General features: G+C 46.2%; 1 protein-coding gene across 2 annotated transcripts in view; it reads left to right on the top strand.

The window, feature by feature from the left end:
* The window catches only part of Incenp (inner centromere protein), a 31,091-nt gene extending 13,723 nt beyond the window's left edge, over positions 1-17,368 (top strand). The window contains exons 5-18 of one of the 2 annotated variants that reach the window (XM_075973455.1): positions 2,105-2,156; positions 3,240-3,309; positions 3,430-3,502; positions 4,442-4,493; positions 4,902-5,016; positions 5,088-5,222; positions 8,751-8,860; positions 8,933-9,053; positions 9,412-9,531; positions 10,361-10,509; positions 11,623-11,701; positions 11,860-11,964; positions 13,078-13,228; positions 14,485-17,368. In XM_075973455.1, the coding sequence (XP_075829570.1) occupies positions 2,105-2,156; positions 3,240-3,309; positions 3,430-3,502; positions 4,442-4,493; positions 4,902-5,016; positions 5,088-5,222; positions 8,751-8,860; positions 8,933-9,053; positions 9,412-9,531; positions 10,361-10,509; positions 11,623-11,701; positions 11,860-11,964; positions 13,078-13,228; positions 14,485-14,699 (1,547 nt within the window). In that variant the 3' untranslated portion in view covers positions 14,700-17,368. Of the gene's footprint in view, positions 1-2,104; positions 2,157-3,239; positions 3,310-3,429; positions 3,503-4,441; positions 4,494-4,901; positions 5,017-5,087; positions 5,235-8,750; positions 8,861-8,932; positions 9,054-9,411; positions 9,532-10,360; positions 10,510-11,622; positions 11,702-11,859; positions 11,965-13,077; positions 13,229-14,484 lie in introns of both variants that reach the window. The other variant, XM_075973454.1, reaches the window with a different exon arrangement.
* The last annotated feature ends 5,243 nt before the right edge of the window (positions 17,369-22,611 follow it).

Raw genomic sequence — 22,611 nt, 5'->3', positions numbered from 1 at the left:
CCTGATCTGGTGTGCATTCTCCAGGAGGAAGCTTTCTGGCATCACTGGGCAGACAGGAACAACGGTCACTGCTGCAGGGTTTCTAGAAAGTCCAGTTATATAGGTCAGCGTTGTCATTCAGACTTCATGGCTACTTTTTTTAATTGGTGGGTAGCTCCTCCTCAGTCCTTAGGCCAGGCCACTTCCTTTGCCTGGGCCTCTTTTGGCATGCAGGGGTGTCTTTGTGCTGTGAAATAGTTATGTGTGCACTTAGGTGTTTTCTGGCCTTTTTACCCCCCTCTCCCTACTCCCAGTCAAGGAACTTGAAGTTAGGAGAAAGGAGAAATTCTTGCTTCTTGTTGGTGCTTTGGGGTACAGTGTGTAGCACAGGTCAGTTGAAGAAAGAGGGAACTCCAAGATGAAATTTTAGGGCCTATGTGTCAGCAGGAAGGTCCAGCTTCTTTAATGGACTGAACCCCAAACAACTGTACAAAGGCATATTTATTGATTGTTACATAAAGTATTTCCTCTTGCCAAGGTCTCTAATTTCCATGTCTTACTGAAGGAGACCATCACATGTCCCCATGACTCTAGTCCTTTATTATATATTATTTGCAATACACAATGATACAAGAGCCTCAGGTGTGCCTCAGGTGCTTTGTGACCAAAGTCATGGAATGGTTGCAGTGCCCCTTCAGGAAAACCTACAAATCGTGGGAAACAGCCACTGTTTTCCACGAGGATTCTCCAAGGTCAAAGAACTTGTAGAAAACGCTGTTCACTCTACTGTCTACCCAGCTACAGTGACTGTAAATTCCTACACCAGAGGGGAGCTTATCTTCTGGCCATAGACCCTCACAGTCTTGATGGGTGCTAAGCTGCCAGTCTCATTTTGTTGCTGCCTCCTTCTGGCCCCCCACCTGGATTTCATAGCCCAGAAAGGAGAAATTCCTGCTTCTTGTTGGTGCTTTGTTCTCTCTGAGCCCTGCCAGTTTGTTACCTGTCTTCCCTGTTTATCTTCAGCCTTGGGCACCACCTAGGTTCCTTGTCTCTTTAGTGTTGGTCTGTCTTCCCTGATCCAGGAGCTGGCCTTTTTCTAGCCCCCCCCTCCCCCAAGCCCTTTTTACACTTTGTGGTTTTGGTGAGTGTTTTTCCTTCTTCCTAGATCATTAACACCATCTCACTCTGTAGTCCAGATAGCCCTAGAATTTACTATAAAGCTCAGGCTGGCTTTAAACTTGTGGCAATCCCCCGTCCCAGCATTCTGAGTGCTGGGATTAAAGGTATATTTAATCATTCCTGTATTAATGCAGATTCTCCAAGGACATTCCCAAAACTGGGCATTGCTTTACTGTGTATGATAGGATGAGAGTTGGTGCTGGAGCCTCGATGGGTGCTAAGCTTCAGCATTTTCTCCTTGGTTCCGTTGCTATGGTGCTGTTTGGGCTAATGCTAAATATAGTAAGAAGGAAAATACACTTTAGTGCATTGGTGAAAATAGTAAGACCTGTGGATGTCCCCAAAGGGCTTCAAGTATTTCGAGAAGTTGGAGAATATGCTTTGAAAACCTCTGCCTTCCTACTCCTCTGCCTCCTCCCCTTTGGTCTTCAGTTCAGGTGTCCCCACCTAGGCTTCAGCATCCTTGATTTGATTGTTGCACATACCCTAGTTTACTGTCTAAGATGGTCTGATACTGGTAGGAAGACCAGACAGTGGCCTTGTCGATTTTCCTTACCATTGCCTTCAGCCTCCAGCCCTGGCTCAGAACCCAGTACGTAGTAGGCACTTGATGACTAGCTGTCTCTTGAGAGACTATCTGTTGAGAGAATAAACTGCGTATGTTGGGGCCCATTGTTATGTCAGACACCCCTCTTTCCAAGATACTTCTAGCCTCGTTAAGAGGAGGAAGTATGCCTGCTAGGCAAGTGACATAAAGCTAAGAGCTGCATTGCGGTTGTAGGATGAATGAGGGTGAGACCCGGGCACAGTGAGGTCTATGTGTCTATGAAAGGAGCAATGATCATGCCCTTGTCAAAACTTCCTGGACTACTTGGCCTGGTTCCTGACTGTTTTCCGATGGCACCTTTTGTTTTGCTTTTTTGTTTCCCCCCCATTTCTCCTTCAGGTCACAGTTACCTAGAGAGGCTCCTGAATGTTGAAGTGCCTCAGAAAGTTAGGTAAGTTCCATGCCAGGGCCTCCCACAAGGGTGGTCAGGGCACATCGTGGGGTGGGTGGAGGTGACCACCAGGTGGAAGTTTTTACTGAGGCTAAGCCTTCCCTCCTTATCCATGGCACTACTGACAGCCCCATGTTCCCTTAGCCTGGTCCCTCTGTAACCAGGCAGCAAACAATATGACTGTCAGGTCTCTAGGCAACATTCAATCAGTATCACTTGTCAGCTCTGACTCATGAGTTTCATGGCTGTAAATGAGGTGTGGTGGAGTGGGGTAGTGGGGCTCAGGGGTGCTTCCTGCCCTGGATTAGACCTAGATTACTTGGGGCCAGGACACTGGCTTCTCAGGAGTTGTGCTCTGCTATCCTGAGCTAACCCTTCCTTACTTTGGGGCAGAGAGGGTCAGTGCTTGGGATGAAGAAATGGGGTCTGGGCATACCTTTGGCTTACCTGGCCCTCGGGTGAGTAGTGAGCAGGCCTCAGAAGAGATGGGACTTTTCTGGGCCCCATAGATTGAGACGGACCTGGGTAAAGTATTTTTGTGCTCTGCATCGCTGGAACAATGCCTGAGATACTCAGCTTGCAAAGGAAAATGGTTCGGTTAGCTCACAGTTGTAGAGCCTTCCATCCATGCCCAGTCTGCCCTGCTGCAGTGGAGAGTGGAGGGGTGTGGTAGAACAAGACTGTTCATCTTATGGCTGGGACTTGCAAGGAGAAAGGGAGGAAAGGATCCCTGATAAGCTGAAACCCTCCAGCTAGGTCCCACCTGTCAAAGTGTCCACTGTATCCTAGTAGCTCTGTGCTGGGACCAAAGCCTTTAGCACACAGGTCTTTGGGGGACAGTGAAGATCCAAACTATAGCAAGTTCCCATCCCAAATGAGATCTCTGATAGGTTGATATCAAACAAGGTTCAGAAACTGACATCACTCTCTACTTAGCAAGCCACTGGGGATGGCTGCTGTCTTCCTATCTAGCCTAAACTGTTGCTTTGTGGTCCAGGACTGGTCATCTAATATTGGTCCTAACTTGAGGAATTAGAAAAGGCTTGGATGTAGAGTTCTCACAGTGCTCTGCTTTGCTTTCAGCCTGGAGCAGGAGTCCACCAAGGAGGCTGAGTCTGAGGAGGCAGTTCCTCCTCCTGAGGAGGAGCCAGAGGTAAGGCTACAGGCCAGAGGTGGGTAGGACTTGAGCCCTCCAGGTCTGAATCTATGTGCCACAGCTATCCTGAGCCTCAGGATCCATGTGGGCTTCTTCAAGACTTGGTTCTTCCTGTAGGTCTCCAAAAACAGTGACTATACCTCGAAACTTGTGACCACTGACCAGGCAACAGACATTGAAGAGCAGCAAGGTGAGTTAGCCTGGCCCTGTCTCTTGGGGTACAGAGCCCCATTTTCTGATCTGATAGACCAAAGATAAATTAAACCTGAAGAGGCCATAATCTTATGGCTGGAGCTGCTGCTGGGTGTCACATGAGTAACTTTAGCTGGGTAGTTAGGAAGCAGAGAGAAGTGCCTGAATAAGGTGAAGGAGCCACATCCAGGTCATGAGGCCTACTCCAGGGGATTCCTGAAGAACTGCAGGCTGGGTCTGAATGCTTACCTGGCATTCGGGTTTCTAACTTTTCTAGTACAAAACGGGTAGGGTTACTTGTGGGCTTTGGGAATTGGTCAGGAGCCCTGCCTGGCTTCCCAGGCTACTGGTAGTTTTCTGGAGTCTGGCTCCTGTTTCTCTGTGGAGGGTGATTTCCCTGGTGTGAAGAAACGGCAGCAGTAAGGTTTTGAGCAAAACATCCTCTTTGTGAACGGGTCAAGGATAGTTGGGCCAGCTTGAAAGCTCCCAGGACTGCTGCAAAGATGCTTTGGAGTAAAGGGTACTTCCTTTTGGTGTGAAATAGAATGTACTGTATGATGCCTCCATGAAAGGAACCTTCCTCCTCCTGTCATGATGGTACCAACTGAAGGCAGGAGAGGCGTGTTTGTCATAAGGCTTCTGCACATAGTTTTTTGTGGTAGAGGGAGTGGCATGTAGATTGAGGCTTCGGTGGTACTGTCCTGCCATTTGTGTCACAGTGCCAAGTATTAGGGCTGGAGGACCTGACTTGAGAGCCAGTATTCTGGGCTCAAGGCTAGTTACTGCTAAGATTAGTGTTTCTGCCATTGCCCCCCTGAGGTTGCCAGGAGGGGGCCTTGCTCCTCCTGTAACTCTTGGTGCTGAATCCCTTCCCTAAAATTGGCATGAATACTCCACTGGCATCCATACAACCTCACTGAAATTGCTCTCTCCACAGAAGCCAAGCTTGACCAAACAGATGGACACAGAGAACCACCTCCGAGTGCCAGGTTTGCATCTGGGAAGGGGTATGCCGGCAGCTCTGGTCTGAGGCTTCCAGAAGGCCTTGAACCAAGCTGGGGTTCTTGTGTAGGAGGGTAGGTATGTTGCCAGGCATTCTACTTCTTGTCTGGTATCATAACTCAGTTCTCTGACTAAACAGGAGGAAGCTTGATGCTGTAGATGCTGGCTTAGGAATGGGTGATTGTGTCCTTCTGTGTGCTTCTGGCTTTGTGACCTTTGACTGGCCACCTATATTTTTCTGAGAGAGCAGCAAAGGGCCAGTCTTCAGTCTCTTCCAGTCCAGAGTTCTGTGGCTTGAGCCCAGATTTGTTTGTAAAGGATGATCTTTATGAAATGTAGCAGGGCCGTGAGGTGGGTTCTCAGGTCTTCTTTATGATGTGTCCTGTCTGTGGCAGGAGGAAACGCAGCTATAAGCAGGCAATGAGTGAACCAGACGAGGAGCATCTGGAGGATGAGGAGCTGCAACCCCCGCAGAACAAGACCCCTTCCCCACCCTGTCCAGCCAACAAGGTAAGCAGATTCTTGCCCTTACTTGGTGTCTGCCCTGCCTGCTCTGTGCTTATTCTCGCTCTGGTCTGCAGGTGGTACGGCCACTCCGGACCTTCTTGCACACAGTGCAGAAGAACCAGATGCTCATGACCCCTACTTTGGCTTCCCGCAGCAGTGTCATGAAGTCCTTCATTAAACGCAACACTCCCCTCCGTGTGGACCCTAAGGTAAGGGAGCCCGTCCCTTGGCTGTGCTTTGCTGGAATTGGGGCAGCGTGGTTGAAGGCTCTCTTAGTTTGCTGGAGGTAGTGTGTGGGCCTGGTCATATGGAGACCTGACACTGATCACAGGGCAGTTAAGGCCTCTGTGGCCAGGGGTCGCCTCAATACTATGGTGCTGTTTGGGCCTTATGGACCCTGGACTCAGAGGCTCAACCACTTGGTGAACCCTAGGCTGGAAAGTGGGAGGATTGGCTTAGCAGACCTAATGCAGGCCATCATGTCCACAAACCAGTGGTGGGAGGGACTTGGAGGAACAGGTGAAGACACCTTGATTGTTGGGAGGGAGAGCTGGGTGGGATAAGGCAGCAGAGTGTTGTGAAAGGCCCTGAGTAGACCCACTGCCACAGATAGGTGCGTGGCCTGCCCTGTAGAATAGCCCTTGGCATTAACTCTTGGTGTTTTCTGTTTCCTCTCCACAGTGCAGCTTTGTTGTAAGTAAAGTATGTTCCTGCCCCTTAACAGAGCTACACCTAGTTCTTAACTATGTCCATGTCACTGTGCAGCTGACAGTCCCCGTGGAAGCGCTAACATGGCAAGTGGGAGTGTTAGGAAGACAGATGTGCATGTGAGGGCACTGGAGTCACCAGGGTAACTGGTGGGATCCAACTGTTCTGGGACTCTGGGTCTTCCCACTGTAGAGATATCCCTCTGCCCTTAACCTGATAGAGGGAGAACAAGGGTGGGGTGTGACCTACAGTGTTTATCCAGGCCACAGCTAAAAGTGCTTCTCACAGCCATCTTCTTCCTCATCCCCAGCACTGGGGCCTGAGGATCGGAAAAAAGAACAGACATGTCTCTGCTTCACAGAGCCACTGAGATTTATTGGTCATAGACCTGAGCAGTAGCCCTGATGGGATATGTGATGGAGAAAATTGGTAGCTATAAACTGAGACTGGGTTCAGCTGTGCAGGTTACAGTGTAGCTGTTGTCAGTGGCACCTGGAAACATGACCAAAGAAGCTGTTCTTTTTCTAGACACCTCAGAGCTGGGCCAAGCTGGGCTTGGTCACTTGCTGTGAACAAGAGCTTTAGGGGCAGCCCACAGTTCTGTTCCCTGTGTCTTGTGGTTGCTGTGTAGACCAGTGTTGTAAGAGAGAGGGCCTGCTTTTGGTTCCAGCCACCTGGCTTGCTTGCCCCCGAAATAATCACACAGAAACTGTATTAATTTAAACACTGCTTGGCCATTAGCTTTAGCCTCTTATTGGCTAACTCTCACATCTTGATTTAACCCATTTTTAATAATCTGTATATCACCATGATGTCGTGGCTTGCCAGGAAAGATTCAGCTTGTCTGCTCTATGGTGGTTCTCTGACTCTGCTTTCTTCCTCCCAGCATTCAGTTCTTTCTACTCCGTCTACCTAAGTTCTGCCCTATCAAAAGGCCAAGGTAGTTTATTTATTTAACCAATAAAAGCAACACATAGACAGAAGGACCTCCTACACCAGACCAGTTATTTCTTAGCTTCTGTTTAAAGAATTGAAGATGCACACACATACAGATAATGTGAGTTTTTAAAAAAATTATTTTATTTGTGTGTGTGTGTGTATACACATGTATGTGTACATGCAAGCACACACTATGGGACATGTTTGGAAGGAGGTTAGAGGAAGTCAGAGGATAGTGTTTTTTGAGTCTGTTCTCTTTTTGTCATGTGGAGTTCTGGGGTCAAAGTAAGATCGTCAGTCTTGGTGGCAGGTGCTTCTGCCCTTCTCAGAGGTCCAGTATTTAAAAGTGAAAGTGCAGGGTAGATACACTACAAGGGAAGAACAGGCCGAGTGGGTCCAGGAGAAAGGGGAGCTGGTTGCTAGGAGTAGGGTGTAGGTGGTTTTCTGCTCTAGTAAACCTTTGATTGACAGATGGAAACTGACCTATGCAGGTGTGGTTTGTACATCTCTTAATTTTAATAATACGTAAGCCCAGTAATACATAGGTATATGATGTTAATAAGGTTTTTTTTGCCCTCCTAAAAATTCATGCTGAGGACACAGGCTGCTTTATTATGTGTGCAATCTAAAACTGGTTTGGCTCACTTCCTTCTAGTTCTCCAATGGATTCTAGAGTGCATTTGACCACAGACTGCAAACGAAATTGCTAGGGAGGAGAAGAGTGGTTCCCATTTTTATTCCTGTGTCTGGGTAGTTGGAGAACCGGGGTCTGCTAACAGTCACCCATTTCTTCCTTGTGATTTCCCCAAAGATCAGTGTTTTTCAGGCTCTTCTATACCCAGCTTGGTTTCTGTGGCTCCTAGTGTTCCTCTTTCTTTCCATTTCTCTCTTAAATATTTTTTGTTTAAATAAAAAAGTCACACAGTATGGAATTTGGAGGAAGGTATGTTTCTATGAATTTTAATGTGGTTTATAATGTGGGATATAGATCATGTCCATTACCCACAGAAAGTTCTTAGCCTCTCCTTCACACCCACACCCTCCTCATCCTCTAATCTCAGCAGCCACACACTTGTTCTTTGTCACTAGGAATATTTTTGGAGGATGTCATGTGATTTGTGTTGAGTCATATGCTACCACCCTTGCTGGTTAGACATTGTTCTTCCAGATAAGGTTGTGAACCTATCTAAATTGTTGCATTTGAAATAAGTTTTTTGTAAACACCACATATTTGGCTTTTTTTAAAAAAATTAGGCAGTGTCTTTTATTACACACACACGCACAGTTTTACATGTGTGGGTATTTATATGCATGGATGTCTGTGCACCATGCACCACTTGCATGCTTTATACCCAAGAAGGCCAGAAAGGGCATCAGGTTCTCTGAAACTAGAGTTAGAGATGCTTGTGAGCTACCTTGTGGGTGCTGGAAAGTACTAGTCTGCTCCTTGGTCAGGGAGTTTGGAGCCCCTCCCCACCCTTGCTGTTGCAAATGGCTATGACTTCCTGGATGTGCCTGGCAGGTGACACCAGCACTGATCTCTTCAGCTAGCTAGCTCTTAATGTTGTTTTAAAAATTATTAACCCAGGCCTATCACACGAAGTCTGGAAACTAAGAAGACATAGCACCCTTGATCTAGCTCACTAGATGGCATTGTGTTTTTGAAGAGCGGTGCATGTGTGTACTCCTAGCATGCATTGGAAGTCACAGTGCTGATAAGTAACTCTTCTTCATCCTGCCTCCCACATAGAACATCTGCAGACATTTTGTGAGTTCCCTTCCTTTGCATTCTTAGTCTTTAGTCTTTTTTTTTTTAAAGCTGTTTATATAATTCTAATCAACACACATCTAATTTGGGGCAGCTTTTTGTGTTGCTTACAAGTTGGGTTTTTGAGAGGCATTCAGGTCCACCTGGAAAGAGAAACTGAATGTCTGTGCTTGCCTAGGGTGGGCGCAGGGTACACTGGGGCATTACTTCCCGAGAAGCATCTGCTGCTGTGTGTGACTGAGAACTGATGCACGCCGCCAGACAGCCTTTAGGGTTGGTGGCTGTCCTCATTCACATCCCAGTACCTGCCCTGCCCTCTCAGGAGAAGGAGCGCCAGCGTCTGGAGAGCCTGCGGCGCAAGGAGGAGGCTGAGCAGCTGCGCAGACAGAAGGTGGAGGAGGAAAAGCGACGGCGACTGGAGGAGCTGAAGCTGTAAGTGTCCCCACTTCCAGCCCAGCTTGCCCCAGCCTAGGCAGGCTCTCCTTAACTGTGCTGTGCCCACAGGAAGCGTGAAGAGCGCCTCCGCAAGGTGCTGCAGGCCCGTGAGCGGGTGGAGCAGATGAAGGAGGAAAAGAAGAAGCAGATTGAACAGAAGTTTGCTCAGATTGATGAGAAGACAGAGAGGGTGAGTCTGGGCTGATGGGCAGGTGGGTGATGCCTGCTGGGCCCCAAGCACTGAAGGGTGGGACTAGACTCCTCCCCAAGTCATCCACTGGGTGACCTGTGTACCCCTGCTTTCTGTCACATGGGCTCTGTAGTCTCTTCTGAGGCAAGTTAAATGCTGGAAGTCTGACTTAAGTTTTCCAGCAGCTCTTTGTGAGTGGGCAGTCTTGGGCAGGTATGACTTCTTGTGCCTTTTCCCTGGGCTTGAGCAGCAAGCAGGATTTGTAGTAGAACTGGGGTGCTTATCACAGAGCCCTGAGTCCCACTCTGTATTCTGAGTGAGGGGCTGCTCCAGAGAGCAATGTGAGTGGATTCTGCAGGCTAAGGAGGAGCGGCTGGCAGAGAAGGCCAAGAAGAAGGCAGCTGCCAAGAAGATGGAGGAAGTAGAGGCACGCCGGAAGCAGGAGGAGGAGGCACGCAGGCTCAGGTGGCTCCAACAGGTGCGATTACAGGTGGGGTAAGACAGGCTCTGATGCTGACATGCCATGAACACTGACTGGACACACCCATCCTGTAGAGTAGATCATGCTGGACTACCTGCTGGCTTGAGGGTTGGGTGGTGGTGACTTTTTCTAGACACTTTTTCTCGACACCAAAGTTTGGAGATTAAATACGTGCATCTGGTATTAGGCCTCACCTCACAATTGCTATTTCTTAGCAGGTTACTCAAGTAACAGCAATCTTGCTGATATGGTTGTAGTTGAGAGAAAACTTCACTAATGTATATGAAGTACTTCATGCCTGGAATATGCTGAATGTCCTGCAATCGGTGGCATTTACCCTCCATCCTTGGGCCTTAGCCTTGGAAGAGTAGGGTCTGGCTCTTCCTGGGAACTGGCAGTCTCACTACTTTAGGGAACCAATGTCCATCATTGGGAAGTTCTAGTACTAATCTGTATGGTTTATTTTTGCTGTGATAGACACTTCTTAAGTGAGGGGCAGGTGTTGTGCTTTTCCTGTTTTACAGATGGGAAACTGACTGTGGGGTCCTATGGCTTGCCCATTGTACGCAGATGGCTTGCCCATTGTATGCAGTTAGCTCCAGGCTCCACTCTTGCTTGTTAGTTGTGCTGCAGCAGCTGCCAGATGCCTTTCAGTCTGGCTGTGACTTCAAAAGTTCATTTGTCAAGGAGTCTGGTGACTCAGTCCTAGCTGCTGTCATGGTAGTGGCTAGTGCCTTAGGAGCCCTGGCTGTGGGCCTTGGCTGGCTTCTCCCTGTGGGCCTGAGCCGGTTTGAGTGTCCTGCACTTCAATGCATTGCCAACTCAGGAGGAAGAGGAGCGGCGGCATCAAGAGATGCTGCAGCGGAAGAGGGAAGAGGAGCAGGAGCAGCGCAAGGCAGCTGAAGCCAGGCGGCTGGCGGAGCAGCGTGAGCAGGAGCGGCAACTGGCGGAGCAGGAGCGTCTTCAGGCCAAGAGGTGAGGCCGCCCACTGGCCATTTACTACTATCCATGTGAGGACTGAGAGGCAGCAGGGCCATAGCTTCTTGGCGGTTCTCATCTTCTCTTGAAGGTTGGCAGGCTTGCCCCTGGCTTCAAAACCAAATGCCTATAGCTGGTGGACCACCAAATAGGGTGTATGCCAGCTGTGGACGATTCAAGGGGCAACAGCTAGGGGTCACACCTTCTTTTATTCTGCTTCCACCAAATGTGCTAACAACTCCTTTGGTGTCTTTCTCAGTAGATACAGTAGGGTGGAAGACTCTCAGGACAGACTAGCCACAGGCATCATAGGCAGGAGGGATGTTTGTAGTGAAGTACAGGACATGGAGCATCTTCAGCTCTGGCCCCTGTGCTTCTCTGTGGTGGTGGTAACCCAGTGAGGTGTTCCCTCCTTGGCATTTATTACAATTGTGCCCACATGTGTGTGTAGATCCACAGGCTAAGCAACTGTTTCCTCGCCTCCTCAACTCCTGAGAAACTGTCTTTGTGGTGGGTGTAGGCTTTATGAAGAAGTGAGGAGCTCAGCTGGAGGGCTGGAAGCTCATGGCAGTATAAGGGACATATAGATCGACACAAAGGCATCCCTGCTCAGAGATAAGGGGCTGGAATGGAATGGTTAGGTTTGAAGGGTGATGGGGTTTTGTGGTTGGTATCTCTGAGCTGCATGCTCTGCAGGTTTTCTTATTTAATCCTTACATGAAGCTCTTATGGCATAGAAACTACCAGCTTTATGGAGGAAACTGGTTTGAGAGGGAGGCTCAATGACTTGTTTGAGGTCAACTCCTGAGTGTGGAGGTGACCCCTCCTTGCTGTGGGTGGAGCCGAGTGCTCTGTTGTCCCATGTGGTTGTTGTGACAAGGCTGGAGGAAGGGTCAGGCTCAGGGTCTGCACCTGCCTGCAAGAGCGGGGCTGCATGTTTTAGACTCAAGTCAGGCTCAGAATCCTGCCTTTGGAGAGAGTCTAGCTGCTGGCTCTAAGCTGCTGTCCATTTCTAGTGTTCCCTTCTCTAAAGGCATGGCCATCAAGCCTAGCTTCCAGAGCAGGGCTGGGGTCCCATGACTGCCCTGACAGATTCTTGGTGGTTCTCAGGGAGATGCAGGAGAGAGAGAAAGCCCTGCGGCTACAGAAGGAACGACTTCAGAGGGAACTGGAGGAGAAGAAGAAGAAGGTAGGGTGCTGGAGTGTGGGCTCCCTGTGGGTGAGAGAATTGGGAAGCCTACGCTAGACTCTTCAGGCAGACTTGGCAGGCCTGCCTTGTCACATGGGGTGACAGTGTGGCCAGAGGAGAGGGGAGTCACACGCACCTTGTTGTTGGCTGGGTCCCAGGAAGAACAGCAGCGCCTGGCTGAGCAACGACTGAAGGAAGAGCAGGCAAAGAAAGCCAAGGAGGCGGCAGCCAGCAAGGCCCTGAACGTGACTGTGGATGTGCAGGTGAGGCCTGTGTCTGCACTGGGAGGTGCTCTACCCCATTCTCCGCTTGCTTACGAGCTCAGGCTGTGTTAGAGCCTGAAGAAAGGACAAGTCACTTACTAGTCTTTTTTTTTTCTCTCCTTTTTTTTTTCTTTTTTTTGGTGGCAGGGTCTGTCTCTGTAACACAGACTGGCCTTAAGTTTGTTTTTTTTTTTGTTGTTGTTGTTGTTTTGTTCTTTGAGGCAGGGTTTCTCTGTAGCTTTGGAGCCTTTCCTGGAACTTACTCTGTAGACCAAGCTGGCCTCGAACTCACAGAGATCTGCCTGACTCTGCCTTCTGACTGCTAGGATTAAGTGTGAGCCACCACCACCTGGCCTGGCCTCAAATTTGTAATCCTTTCACAGATGTTAATCTCTAACCTCTCAGTTCCAGGTATTACAGGCATGTCGGCCTATACCTTACTTCTGTTTTTGCTGTTTTTCATAATGCATAGGTTTTTGTTATTATAAAACTAGAATTTTTGGTTTTTCGAGGCAGGGTTTCTCTGTGGATTTGGTGCCTCTCCTGGAACCAGCTCTTATAGACCAGTCTGGCCTTGAACTAACTGGGATTAAAGGCGTGTGCTACCACTGCCCGGCTAGACTGTTATTTTAAAAACAACAACAACAACAACAAAAACAGCTTTTTTTGAGACAGGGCCTTGCTATGTATGTAGCTCTGAGATCTGCTCTCTCTGCCTTCCAAGTGCACTATCATACCTACCCTAGACATCTGTCTTACATATAAATTTCTTTCTTTTGATGGCTATGTCCCAGTTAATCATACTGGGATTTGACAAGCTCCTGTTGATGAATGAGTATTTAAATTGTTTAGAAAATAGATTATCACTGCCACAAAGTCAAGATGTAGAATTTAGTTAAAGGAATGGAGGGCAAGCTGAAGTCATGGTGTGTCTTGTAGCATCTCTGAGCGGGAGGGCAAGTGAAGAAAATTGGGCATGGTGCAAAGTGATGTGTGTTGCTTGGCTTGTTCAAATGATGATGTTGAGAAGTTGGTGGAGATGATTAGTGTCCTCATCCTCCGGGAATGCAGCAGAGGGGAGTAATGGCCATGCTGATTATTTTTTTTCTCCAGTCTCCTGTTTGTACTTCATATCAAATGACTCCACAGGGACCCAAATCCCACCCCAAGATCAGCACAGATAACTATGGAATGGACCTAAATAGTGATGACTCCACGGATGATGAGGCTCATCCCCGGAAGCCCATCCCTTCCTGGGCCAAAGGTGAGCAGATCTCTGAGCTCCTGAAGAGGCTTGGGCTGCCTTCCTCGTCTTTGTGGCATGTGGAAGTGGTGGCTTAGCTGCTAGTGGCTTATGGCATTGACCTGAGAGGCTTGTGTTGGGCTTTGAGTATGCACCTAGAGGTAGGAGGAATACTCTGACTGAAGGCTTATCTGAGGATATAGGATGAAGGAGTTGAGTTCTTTACTCTTTCTTGATGATTGTAGCTATGTGACGTAGACTTGAGTCCCCTTGTCAGAGTCTGGCCCAGCAGGGCTTTTGAGGCTTGGACCCCAGTAAGCACCCATGGGTGAGCATAGTACTAAGGGTGTAGCAAGGTTTGGTTGGAATGCTAAGACTAAGAAAGGTCATAGAAGGGGTATGTACTAGAGCAGGATTTGTCCTGAGTCTCAAGGTCTCAGATTTATATAGGGGTGTGATACTGTCTCTGGCCTGGATGTGAGACCCTGCTAGGGTGCTTTTAGGACTGGTGAACTGGAGGTTAGCACATGGTACTGACCTCAGAATAAGGGTCCTCAAATCCCACAGTGGGTCAGCACTTTTATTACTTTCATTACTCTGACCTTGTTTGAACTCCATAGTAACTAGAATCTTACTTCTCCAAGCCATTCAAGCAGGGGCCAGTAAGACCAAAAGTTGCCTGATTGTAGTTGTTGTTGGATTACTTAGGTTCTGTATCGGTGAAGAGGGCATAGTATTAAGACCCAACTGAGATGATTATTGAGGGTGAAATAATGCAGGAATAGTACCTCGTGCGGAGCAAGCCCTGAGTGAGTTCCCTCATCATCCTCAAGGGTCCTCCTCAGCCTGTTTGGCAGGGCTGTGACTCCTGCAGCTCTGCTGCTTCAGCCTGTGTTCTTCCTTAGGGTCTGTGAGGTTGGTGAGAGTAGCCAGGCAAGAAGACTTCATATCTGGAGACAGGCTTGTCTTCACACTTAGCTCTGCCATTCATTTGCCATGTGCCTTGGGCAAGTCTCCGCCTACAAAATGGGGAGAATAAACTATTGCCCAAGCCTACTCCCAGTGTGCTTTGTTTGGGCTCGGCTGCTAGAAGATGGAGATAAGAGCATAATTGGTGTTGGGAGGGGATGGGTAGGAGGAGGTCTCCAGGGGAGCAGGTAGAGTAGGGTCAGGGCATGCTGGTATGGACAGGGTGGCTGGACTCTGTAGGTAGGTGCAGGGATCAGGGATGCTCCCAGGGAACATCAGGCAGTGATCCAGGCCTCTGGTTTCCTCAGGCACCCAGCTCAGCCAGGCCATCATCCACCAGTACTACCATCCCCCGAACCTTCCAGAGCTCTTCGGAATCATTCTCCCACTGGACTTGGAGGACATCTTTAAGAAGAGCAAACCCCGCTACCACAAGCGCACTAGCTCTGCTGCTTGGAACTCGCCACCCCTGAAAGCCACCAGGGTCGCAAGCAGCCTGGCCTATAGCCTGAAGAAGCCATGAGGCAAATCCTCAGCCCTCCTGGCAGTACTGGGCCTAAGCATGTCTGTCTGTCTGTCTGTTTCTGTGTTGGGATGGTGCTCTTCTGTCTGTTCATGCCATCGCTCCTCGGCTTGTCAGGTGTTCCCAACCCTGATTGGAGAATGGGCTTGACGGGGGAGTGGGGAAGAACCAGATTCAGCACTGATTGGTCTGTAGGCAGTACTCTGTAAATAGATTGTTAAAATTCAGTTGACGTAGTTTTTAGTGTTGTGAGGTAATTTAATAAAGTATACACCTTGAAGCTGCTGTGGCTATTGTGAAGATGACTAGGGGCTTCAGTGGGGTGTTGGTCTGCAGCAGTAATTCTTGGGCCTTCATCTGCAGTGCCTCAAGGTCACTGATGCCAGACAACCCCTGGGAAGCATGTCAGCATGTTGTCATAGGGCAGTTGAGCATGCTTCCCGTTTGTAAATGGAGCCTATTCCCTGAGAAAGCCCTGGCCTGTGACACAGCTTCTCTTATTTAGTCTTATGCTCTCAGCCTGACCACTCCTCTGGCTCTGCCATGCTTGCGGCATGGGGAGTGGAAGGACTTGAGAAAGTCGTACTGGGATTTGATCAGGGAAGGACTGCCCTTCAAGATGACCCTAGGACCTGTGCTTACCAGCAGGGGCAGATTTCACCACAAAAGCACCAGCCACCAAGTAAGTGCTTAGCTGAGTGCAGGTGGCCCTAGTCTTGATAGCTCCTAACTGATGCTGTTTCCCTAGAACTGGGGTCAGCCACGTGGAGCAGGCAGACAGGCCAAATCAACCCACAGTTGCCTTGAACATGCCTGTAGGAAGGCCCATGTGTTTTCCCATTACCTCCAGCTGCTCCACGCTAAGGGCAGTTAAATTATGCGGTCTGAGATGCTGACAAGCTTGTAGAAAACTGTTCAGAAGACCTTTGCCAATTGCTTTAGGTGAAAATAAAGACTAAATACAAAGGCAGTAGTGCTTTATACAGTGGTCCTGGTCTAGAAGATCTTCCCCTGCAGAGTTCATTTACGGTTTGTTCATTAAAGTATGGTGCACACAGTACAGTTTATTCTGCGGATTCACACTGGTAACAGCTGAGTAAACTGCAGGACAGGTCTCTAAAACCACAAGGTCAAATTCACTTGTCAGCACATTTATTCAGCACTTAGAAAATCAACAGGAAGACAGTTATGCCGAATCTTCACCAGCATTGGTCTTGTCTGTATTTCTTTAGCCACCCTAATGACTATATGGAGATATTTCACCGTGGTTTTAATTTGCTGGCTGATGGTGAATATCATTTCAGATTCTTATTTACCACCTGGATATCTTTTATTGGCAACAAGTCTGTTCAGGTCCTTTGTTCATGTTGTGTTGGTGCCCGATGTTAGCCTGGACCCTCAATTATTTCTTTTGACCAGACCCCAACATAAATAAACTATCTCTCTGGACTGGTGTGGAGGTGCGGAAATAAAGATACAACTTACATGGTTTTATCAAGAGGGAGGTGTTTGGTTGTCCCTCATGAAGTCCTGAGTTTACATGCTGAAGAATTTTTCTCGTTTATTCTCCAAGCAGCTTTTATACCAAAACATAAACTGAGAGGGAAATACACCGGCATTCTGTCTCCTAGGTAACCAGGTGAATGGCTTTTTGTCACGTCCACATTTGCCTATCTGCTCTGTATGCTGGCTATCACGTAGGCTTAAATCAACATTTCTACCAGGCATCCTCCAAATTACAAAAAAGGAGCAACAACATCCTAACGTTTTGTTAGGTTGCCATGGCCTGTCTGCAGGGCTACCTGACCATCCTCAGGCAGGGCCTATGGCTTCAGAGCCTGGCTGCCACACCATATAGAAATATGGGCCTACAGTTTTGAAGTAGGATTTTTTTACTGGAGAGTTTACGATACTTACATTGTAGGAATGCAGTCTTTGTCAGATACGTTTTGTGCTGTTTCAGCTGTAGCCCGCCTTTCACAGAGCATCCTTTCTAATTTGGGGACTATGGGTTGTGCCTTTTTTAAGTCATGTCCTTCTGTGTTTCCTAAAATATTCCATGATTGACAGTGCATAAGGATTTACAATCATCTCCAGTTAACTTGTTAAACTATGGGTGTCTGCCTTTGTATTTGAGCACATGCCGTTGGATAAATCGTAGCACCATTCACTGAAGAGACTCATTTTCCACTGCATTTCTTTGCATCTTTATCGGGGGAGCACAGTGGCATGGGCCCGTGTGCAGGCTCTGCTCAGGCTCCCCGAGGACCAGAACTTGTAGTACGTCTTAATCCAGTGCTTTAAGTCTTCCAGCTTTGCATTTCCTTTTCTGAATTAATTTTGACTTTTATTTTACGTTTTTCTGTAAACTTTAGAATCAGCCTTATGTATAAAACTTCTCAGTTTTGACTAGGATTTCATTGAATATATAGATAATTGGAGGGGAGCTTGGCACGCCTACGATATTTGTTGTCTGTGAACAGCTTATCTTTATACCCTTGGTTTCTTTCATCAGCATTTTGTGGTCTCAGCATGTACATCCTGTACATTTTCTGTTAAATATTTATTTTTGTGGAGTTACTGTAAATGTTACTGCTTTTCTGATTTTGGTTTATACTTGTTCATTGTTGGTATATAGAAATACAACTGCCTTTTGCGTGTTTGTCTTGTATTTTTTGATATAACTACAGCAATACTTAGGGAAATTAATGGCACTATTTCTTCATGTCAGGGGTGAAGAAAGATCTACACGGCCTCAATTGCCACTTTAAGAAATTAGAAAAGGGGCTGGAAAGTTGACTTAGCGGTCAAGAGTGCTGACTACTCCAGAGGTCCTGGGTTCGATTCCTAGCACCTACATGGTGGCTTATAACCTTAATTCTAGTTCCAGGGATTTGATTCCCTCTTCTGGTCTCCATGGGCACTGTACCCAGTGTGCTCAGCACAGATATGCATGCAGGTAGAACACCCATACACATAAAATAAATAAAAGCAGCTAGACAAAGATGCATTTAAAGTGACAGCACAGGTAGAGCAGAAATCAGTGATAGTAGAAAGAAAAAATTAAAGCAAAAGCTTGTGATTTTTGAGAGGTTTAAGGAAATCTGTAAGCCTCTATGGAGACTCTGAAGGCGAAGGCACAGGTTCCCTTCTTAGAAAGATGGCATCAGGACACTTTTAATAGGATTAAAGTGATCATAAACACCAGGTGTGTGCCAGTCGTCCCAGCACTCAAGAGGCTGAGGCAGAAGGGGCTTCAGACTGAAGCCTGGGCTACATGGTGAGATTTTTGTCTCCAAATAAAATAACACCAAAAGCAGAGCAAAGAGACTGTCTGGACAACTTATAGATTCAGTTGAGTAAATGACAAATTTCTTGGGCATACAGATTGTCTCCGTTCACTTAACAAATCGAACACCTAAGTAACCCATGAAAGAAAGTGACTTTGTAGCTGATCTTTCACAAGGAGAACAAAGTGTGGGTAACCTGAGTGGCATTACATATTTTTCTAGAAAAATGAAGCTATAGCCCTACTGCCTTGCATCTATGAGGGCAGCAATGTGCTAATTCCAAGAAAAAGGAAAGCTGCATTAACTCCCAGTGAACACAAGTGTCTTGTTTGTTCCCCTTGTGGAGGTGGGGGTGGGCACAACAGCATTTTCTTATGTTGGTACTTGATCCTTTTGCTTCCAGCCTCCTGAGTGCTGATAGATGGGTGTGCACATTTAGGCCGGGCAACACAAGATTTGAAAAGTTTTAACAAATACTTATGACAGGTTTTCTCCCATGAGCAGATAACAGACTAAATGAGATTTTTCCTAGGGATGCAAGGTAGAGTTAATTAAAAAATCTGTGAATTCACCATGGAATTAGCACAGGAAGAAAGTCATAACCAAGTAGATAGAAGCTGAAAACTCAACAATTGCATGCTAATAATTCATGTTAAAATCTAAATAAAAATTGGATTTAAGGGTAATTTGTTTATGTATATAAAGCACTTTTAAAGCAAAAATCTAGCAAATTATACCCCACATGTATGTATGTACACCCAACTCAGGATGCCAATATTTTAAACTATCTAATGGGTTTATAGCCAGGGCTATAGGACAAAAAGAGGAAAGTGTAAGAATATTCTTCAAGGGTTAGGGTGTACCTCAGTGCTAGTGTGTATACTTAGCATGTGTAGGGCTTTGGTTTAGTCCCCAGTACTGAAAGCTTGAGATAATATAAAAAATTCAAAACATCTACTGAAAAGCTTGATCTTCCTGCCCAAACATTCCCATGTGCTGGGATCATAGGCCCTTGTCACTGTGACTTGGCAGAGATTATTTGTTTTCTTGGTGCTAGGGATCAAACCCAGGGTGCATGCTTGCATGCTAGGCAAACATGTTACCACTGAGGTACATGTGTAGCCTGTATTTTCATGTTAACCGTGGAATCAGAAATGGAAGTAAAAAGATAATATCTGGAAAATCTTAGGAATATACTTGTCAAAGAGTTTAAACTCAAACGATGAAAGATAAACACATTGTTGAGAAGACAAATGGGGGGTGAGTAGATACTGTACTCATGGGTAGAAAAACTTAAGAAAATGTCAAGTTTCCACCCCCAAATGGCTCACCAAATTTAATATCTTTTTAAATGGTGGGGGCAAAGTTTATGAAAAACTTCAATTTTTTTAATTTTTATTTTTTTATTATTTTATAAATAATACCTTTCACAATTTCCACTTCCTCCCCTCCTCCCATTTCCCTTATGCTCCCCCATTCTTTCTCCCCCTCCCCCTCCAGTCTTAAGAGAGGGCATAGTACCCTGCCCTGTGGGAAGGCCAAGTCCCTCCCCCTTCCATCCAGGCCTAGAAAGGTATGCATCCAAATAGACTAGTATCCCAAAAAGCCAGTGTATGCAGTAGAGACAAATCCCAGTGCCATTATCCTTGGCTTCTCAGTTCCCATTGTCAGCCACATTCAGAGAGTCCTGTTTGATCACATGCTCATTCAGTCCCAGTCCAGCTGGCTTTGGTGAGCTCCCATTGGCTCAGGCATACTGTCTCAGTGGGTGGGCCAACCAACCCCTCATGGTCCTGACTTGCTCATATTCTCCCTCCTGCTCTTCAACTGGACCTTGGGATCTCAGTCCAGTGATCCAATGTGGGTCTCTGTCTCTATCTCCATCTGTCACAGGATGAAGATTCTGTGGTGATTTTCAAGTCATCAGTCTGGCTAGGGACAAGGCCAATTCAGGCACCCTTTCCTCTACTGCCCAGGATCCTATCTGAGGTCATCCCTGTGGACTCCAGGGCACCCCTCCAGAGCCAGGCCTCTTGCAAACCACAAAATGGCTCCCTCAATTAAGATATCTCCTTCCCTGCTCCCATATCCGTTCTTCCTCCATCTCAACCATACCACTCCCACAAGCTCTCCCCAACCCTACCCTTCTCCCTTCTCTCTCCCTGTACCCGCTACTCCCTACCCCACCCTCGCCCCCATGCTCCCAACTTTTGCCTGGTGATTTTGTCTGCTTCCAATTTTCAGGAGGATCTATATATGTTTTTCTTTGGGTTCATCTTATTACTTAGCTTCTCTAGGATCACGAACTATAGGCTCAATGCCCTTTGTTTATGACTAGAATTTTCTAATGAGTGAGTACATACCATATTCATATTTTGGGGTCTGGCTTACCTCACTCAGGATAGTGTTTTCTATTTCCATCCATTTGCATGCAAAATTCAAGATGTCATTTTTTTTTATTACTGCTGAGTAGTACTTTAATGTGTAGATGTGTCACACTTTATCCATTCTTCCATTGAGGGGCACCTAGGTTGTTTCCAGGTTCTGGCTATTACAAATAATGCTGCTATGAACATAGTTGAACAAATGATTTTGTAGTATGATTGGGCATCTCTGGGTATAGTCCCAAGAGTGGAATTGCTGGATCCTGAGGTAGGTTGACTCCCAATTTCCTGAGAAACCGCCACACTGATTTCCAGAGTAGAAATCCCCACCAGCAATGGATGAGTGTTTCCCTTATTCCACATCCTCTCCAGCACAGGCTATCATTGGTGTTTTTGATTTTGGCCATTCTGACAGGTGTAAGATGGTATCTCAAAGTTGTTTTGATTTGCATTTCCCTGATTGCTAAGGAAGTTGAACATGTCCTTAAGTATCTTTAGGCCATTTGAAATTCTTCTGATGAGAATTCCCTGTTTAGTTCAGTGCCCCATTTTTTAAATTGGGTTATTTAGAATTTTAAAACCTAGTTTTTTTGATTTCTTTATATATTTTGGAGATCAGACCTTTGTCTGATGTGGGGTTGGTGAAGATCTTCCCCCATTCAGTAGGTTGCCTTTTTGTCTTAATGACTATGTCCTTTGTTTTATAGAAACTTCTCAGTTTCAGGAGGTCCCATTTATTCATTGTTGCTCTCATTGTGGTATTGGGGTTATACGTAGGAAGTGGTCTCCTGTGCCCATGTTTTGCAGGCTACTTTCCACTTTCTCTTCTATCGGGTTTAGTGTGGTCAGATTTATATTGTGGTCTTTAATCCATTTGGACTTGAGTTTTGTGCATGGTGATAGATATGGGTCTATTTTCATTCTTCTACAGGTTGACATCCAGTTATGCCAGCACTATTCGTTAAAGCTGCTTTCTTCCATTGTATAATTTCAGCTTCTTTGTCAAAAATCAGGTGTTTGTAGGTTTGTGGATTAATATTCGGGTCTTTGATTCTGTTCCATTGGTCATATTCTCTGTTTTTATGCCAATACCAAGCTATTTTCATTACTGTAGCTCTTCATAGAGTTTGATGTCAGGGATGGTAATGCTGCCAGAAGTTCCTTTATTGTATAGGATTGTTTTGGCCATCCTGGGTTTTTGGTTATTTCATATAAAGTTGATTATTATTCTCTCAAGGTCTGTGAAAAAATTGTGTTGGGATTTTGATGGGGATTGCAGTGAATCTATAGATTGCCTTTGGTAGAACTGCCGTATTTACTTTGTTGATCCTCCCAATCCAAGAGCAAGGGAGATTCTTCCATTTTCTGGTATCCTCTTCAATTTTTTTCTTTAAAGCCTTAAAGTTCTTGTCAAATAGATCTTTCACTTCCTTGGCTAGTGTTACCCCAAGATATTTTATGCTCTTTGTGGCTATTGTGAAAGGTGATGTTTCTCTGATTTCCCTCTCCGCTTCTTTATCCTTTGTGTATAGGAGGGCTACTGATTTTTTAAAGTTGTATCCTTTATTTGTAAACTTGTATCCTGCCACATCATTGAAGGTATTTATCAGCTGTAGGAGTTCTCTGGTAGAGTTTTTGGGGTCACTTATGTACACTATCATATCATCTACAAATAACAAAAGTTTGACTTCTTTCTTTCCAATTCGAATCCCCTTGATCTCCTTATGTTGTCTTATTGCTATTGCTAGAACTTCAAGCACTATGTTGAAGAGATATGGAGAGAGTGGACAGCCTTGTCTTGTTCCTGATTCTAGTGGAATGGCTTTGAGTTTCTCTCCATTTAATTTGATGTTAGCTGTTGGCTTGCTATATATTGCTTTTATTATATTTACGTATGATCCTTGTATCCCTAATCTCTCCAAGACCTTTATCATAAAGGGGTGTTGAATTTTGCTGAATGCTTTTTCAGCATCTAATGAAATGATCATATGGCTTTTCTTTCAGTTTATTTATATTATGGATTACATTGATAGATTTTCGTATGTTGAACTAGCCCTGCATCCCTGGGATGAAGCCTACTTGATCATAATGGTTGAATTTTTTGATGTGTTCTTGGATTCGGTTTGCCACTATTTTATTGAGAATTTTTGCATCGATGTTCATGAGTGAGACTGGTCTGCAATTCTCTTTTTTGCTTGAGTCTTTGTTTGGTTTTGGTATCAGGGTAACTGTAGCTTC

Source organism: Microtus pennsylvanicus, chromosome 5 (genome assembly GCF_037038515.1).
Source record: "Microtus pennsylvanicus isolate mMicPen1 chromosome 5, mMicPen1.hap1, whole genome shotgun sequence".
NCBI classification, from domain to species: Eukaryota; Metazoa; Chordata; class Mammalia; order Rodentia; family Cricetidae; genus Microtus; species Microtus pennsylvanicus.
Note: the sequence above shows the minus strand (reverse complement) of the source record. Positions and strands in the feature narration are given on the sequence as shown.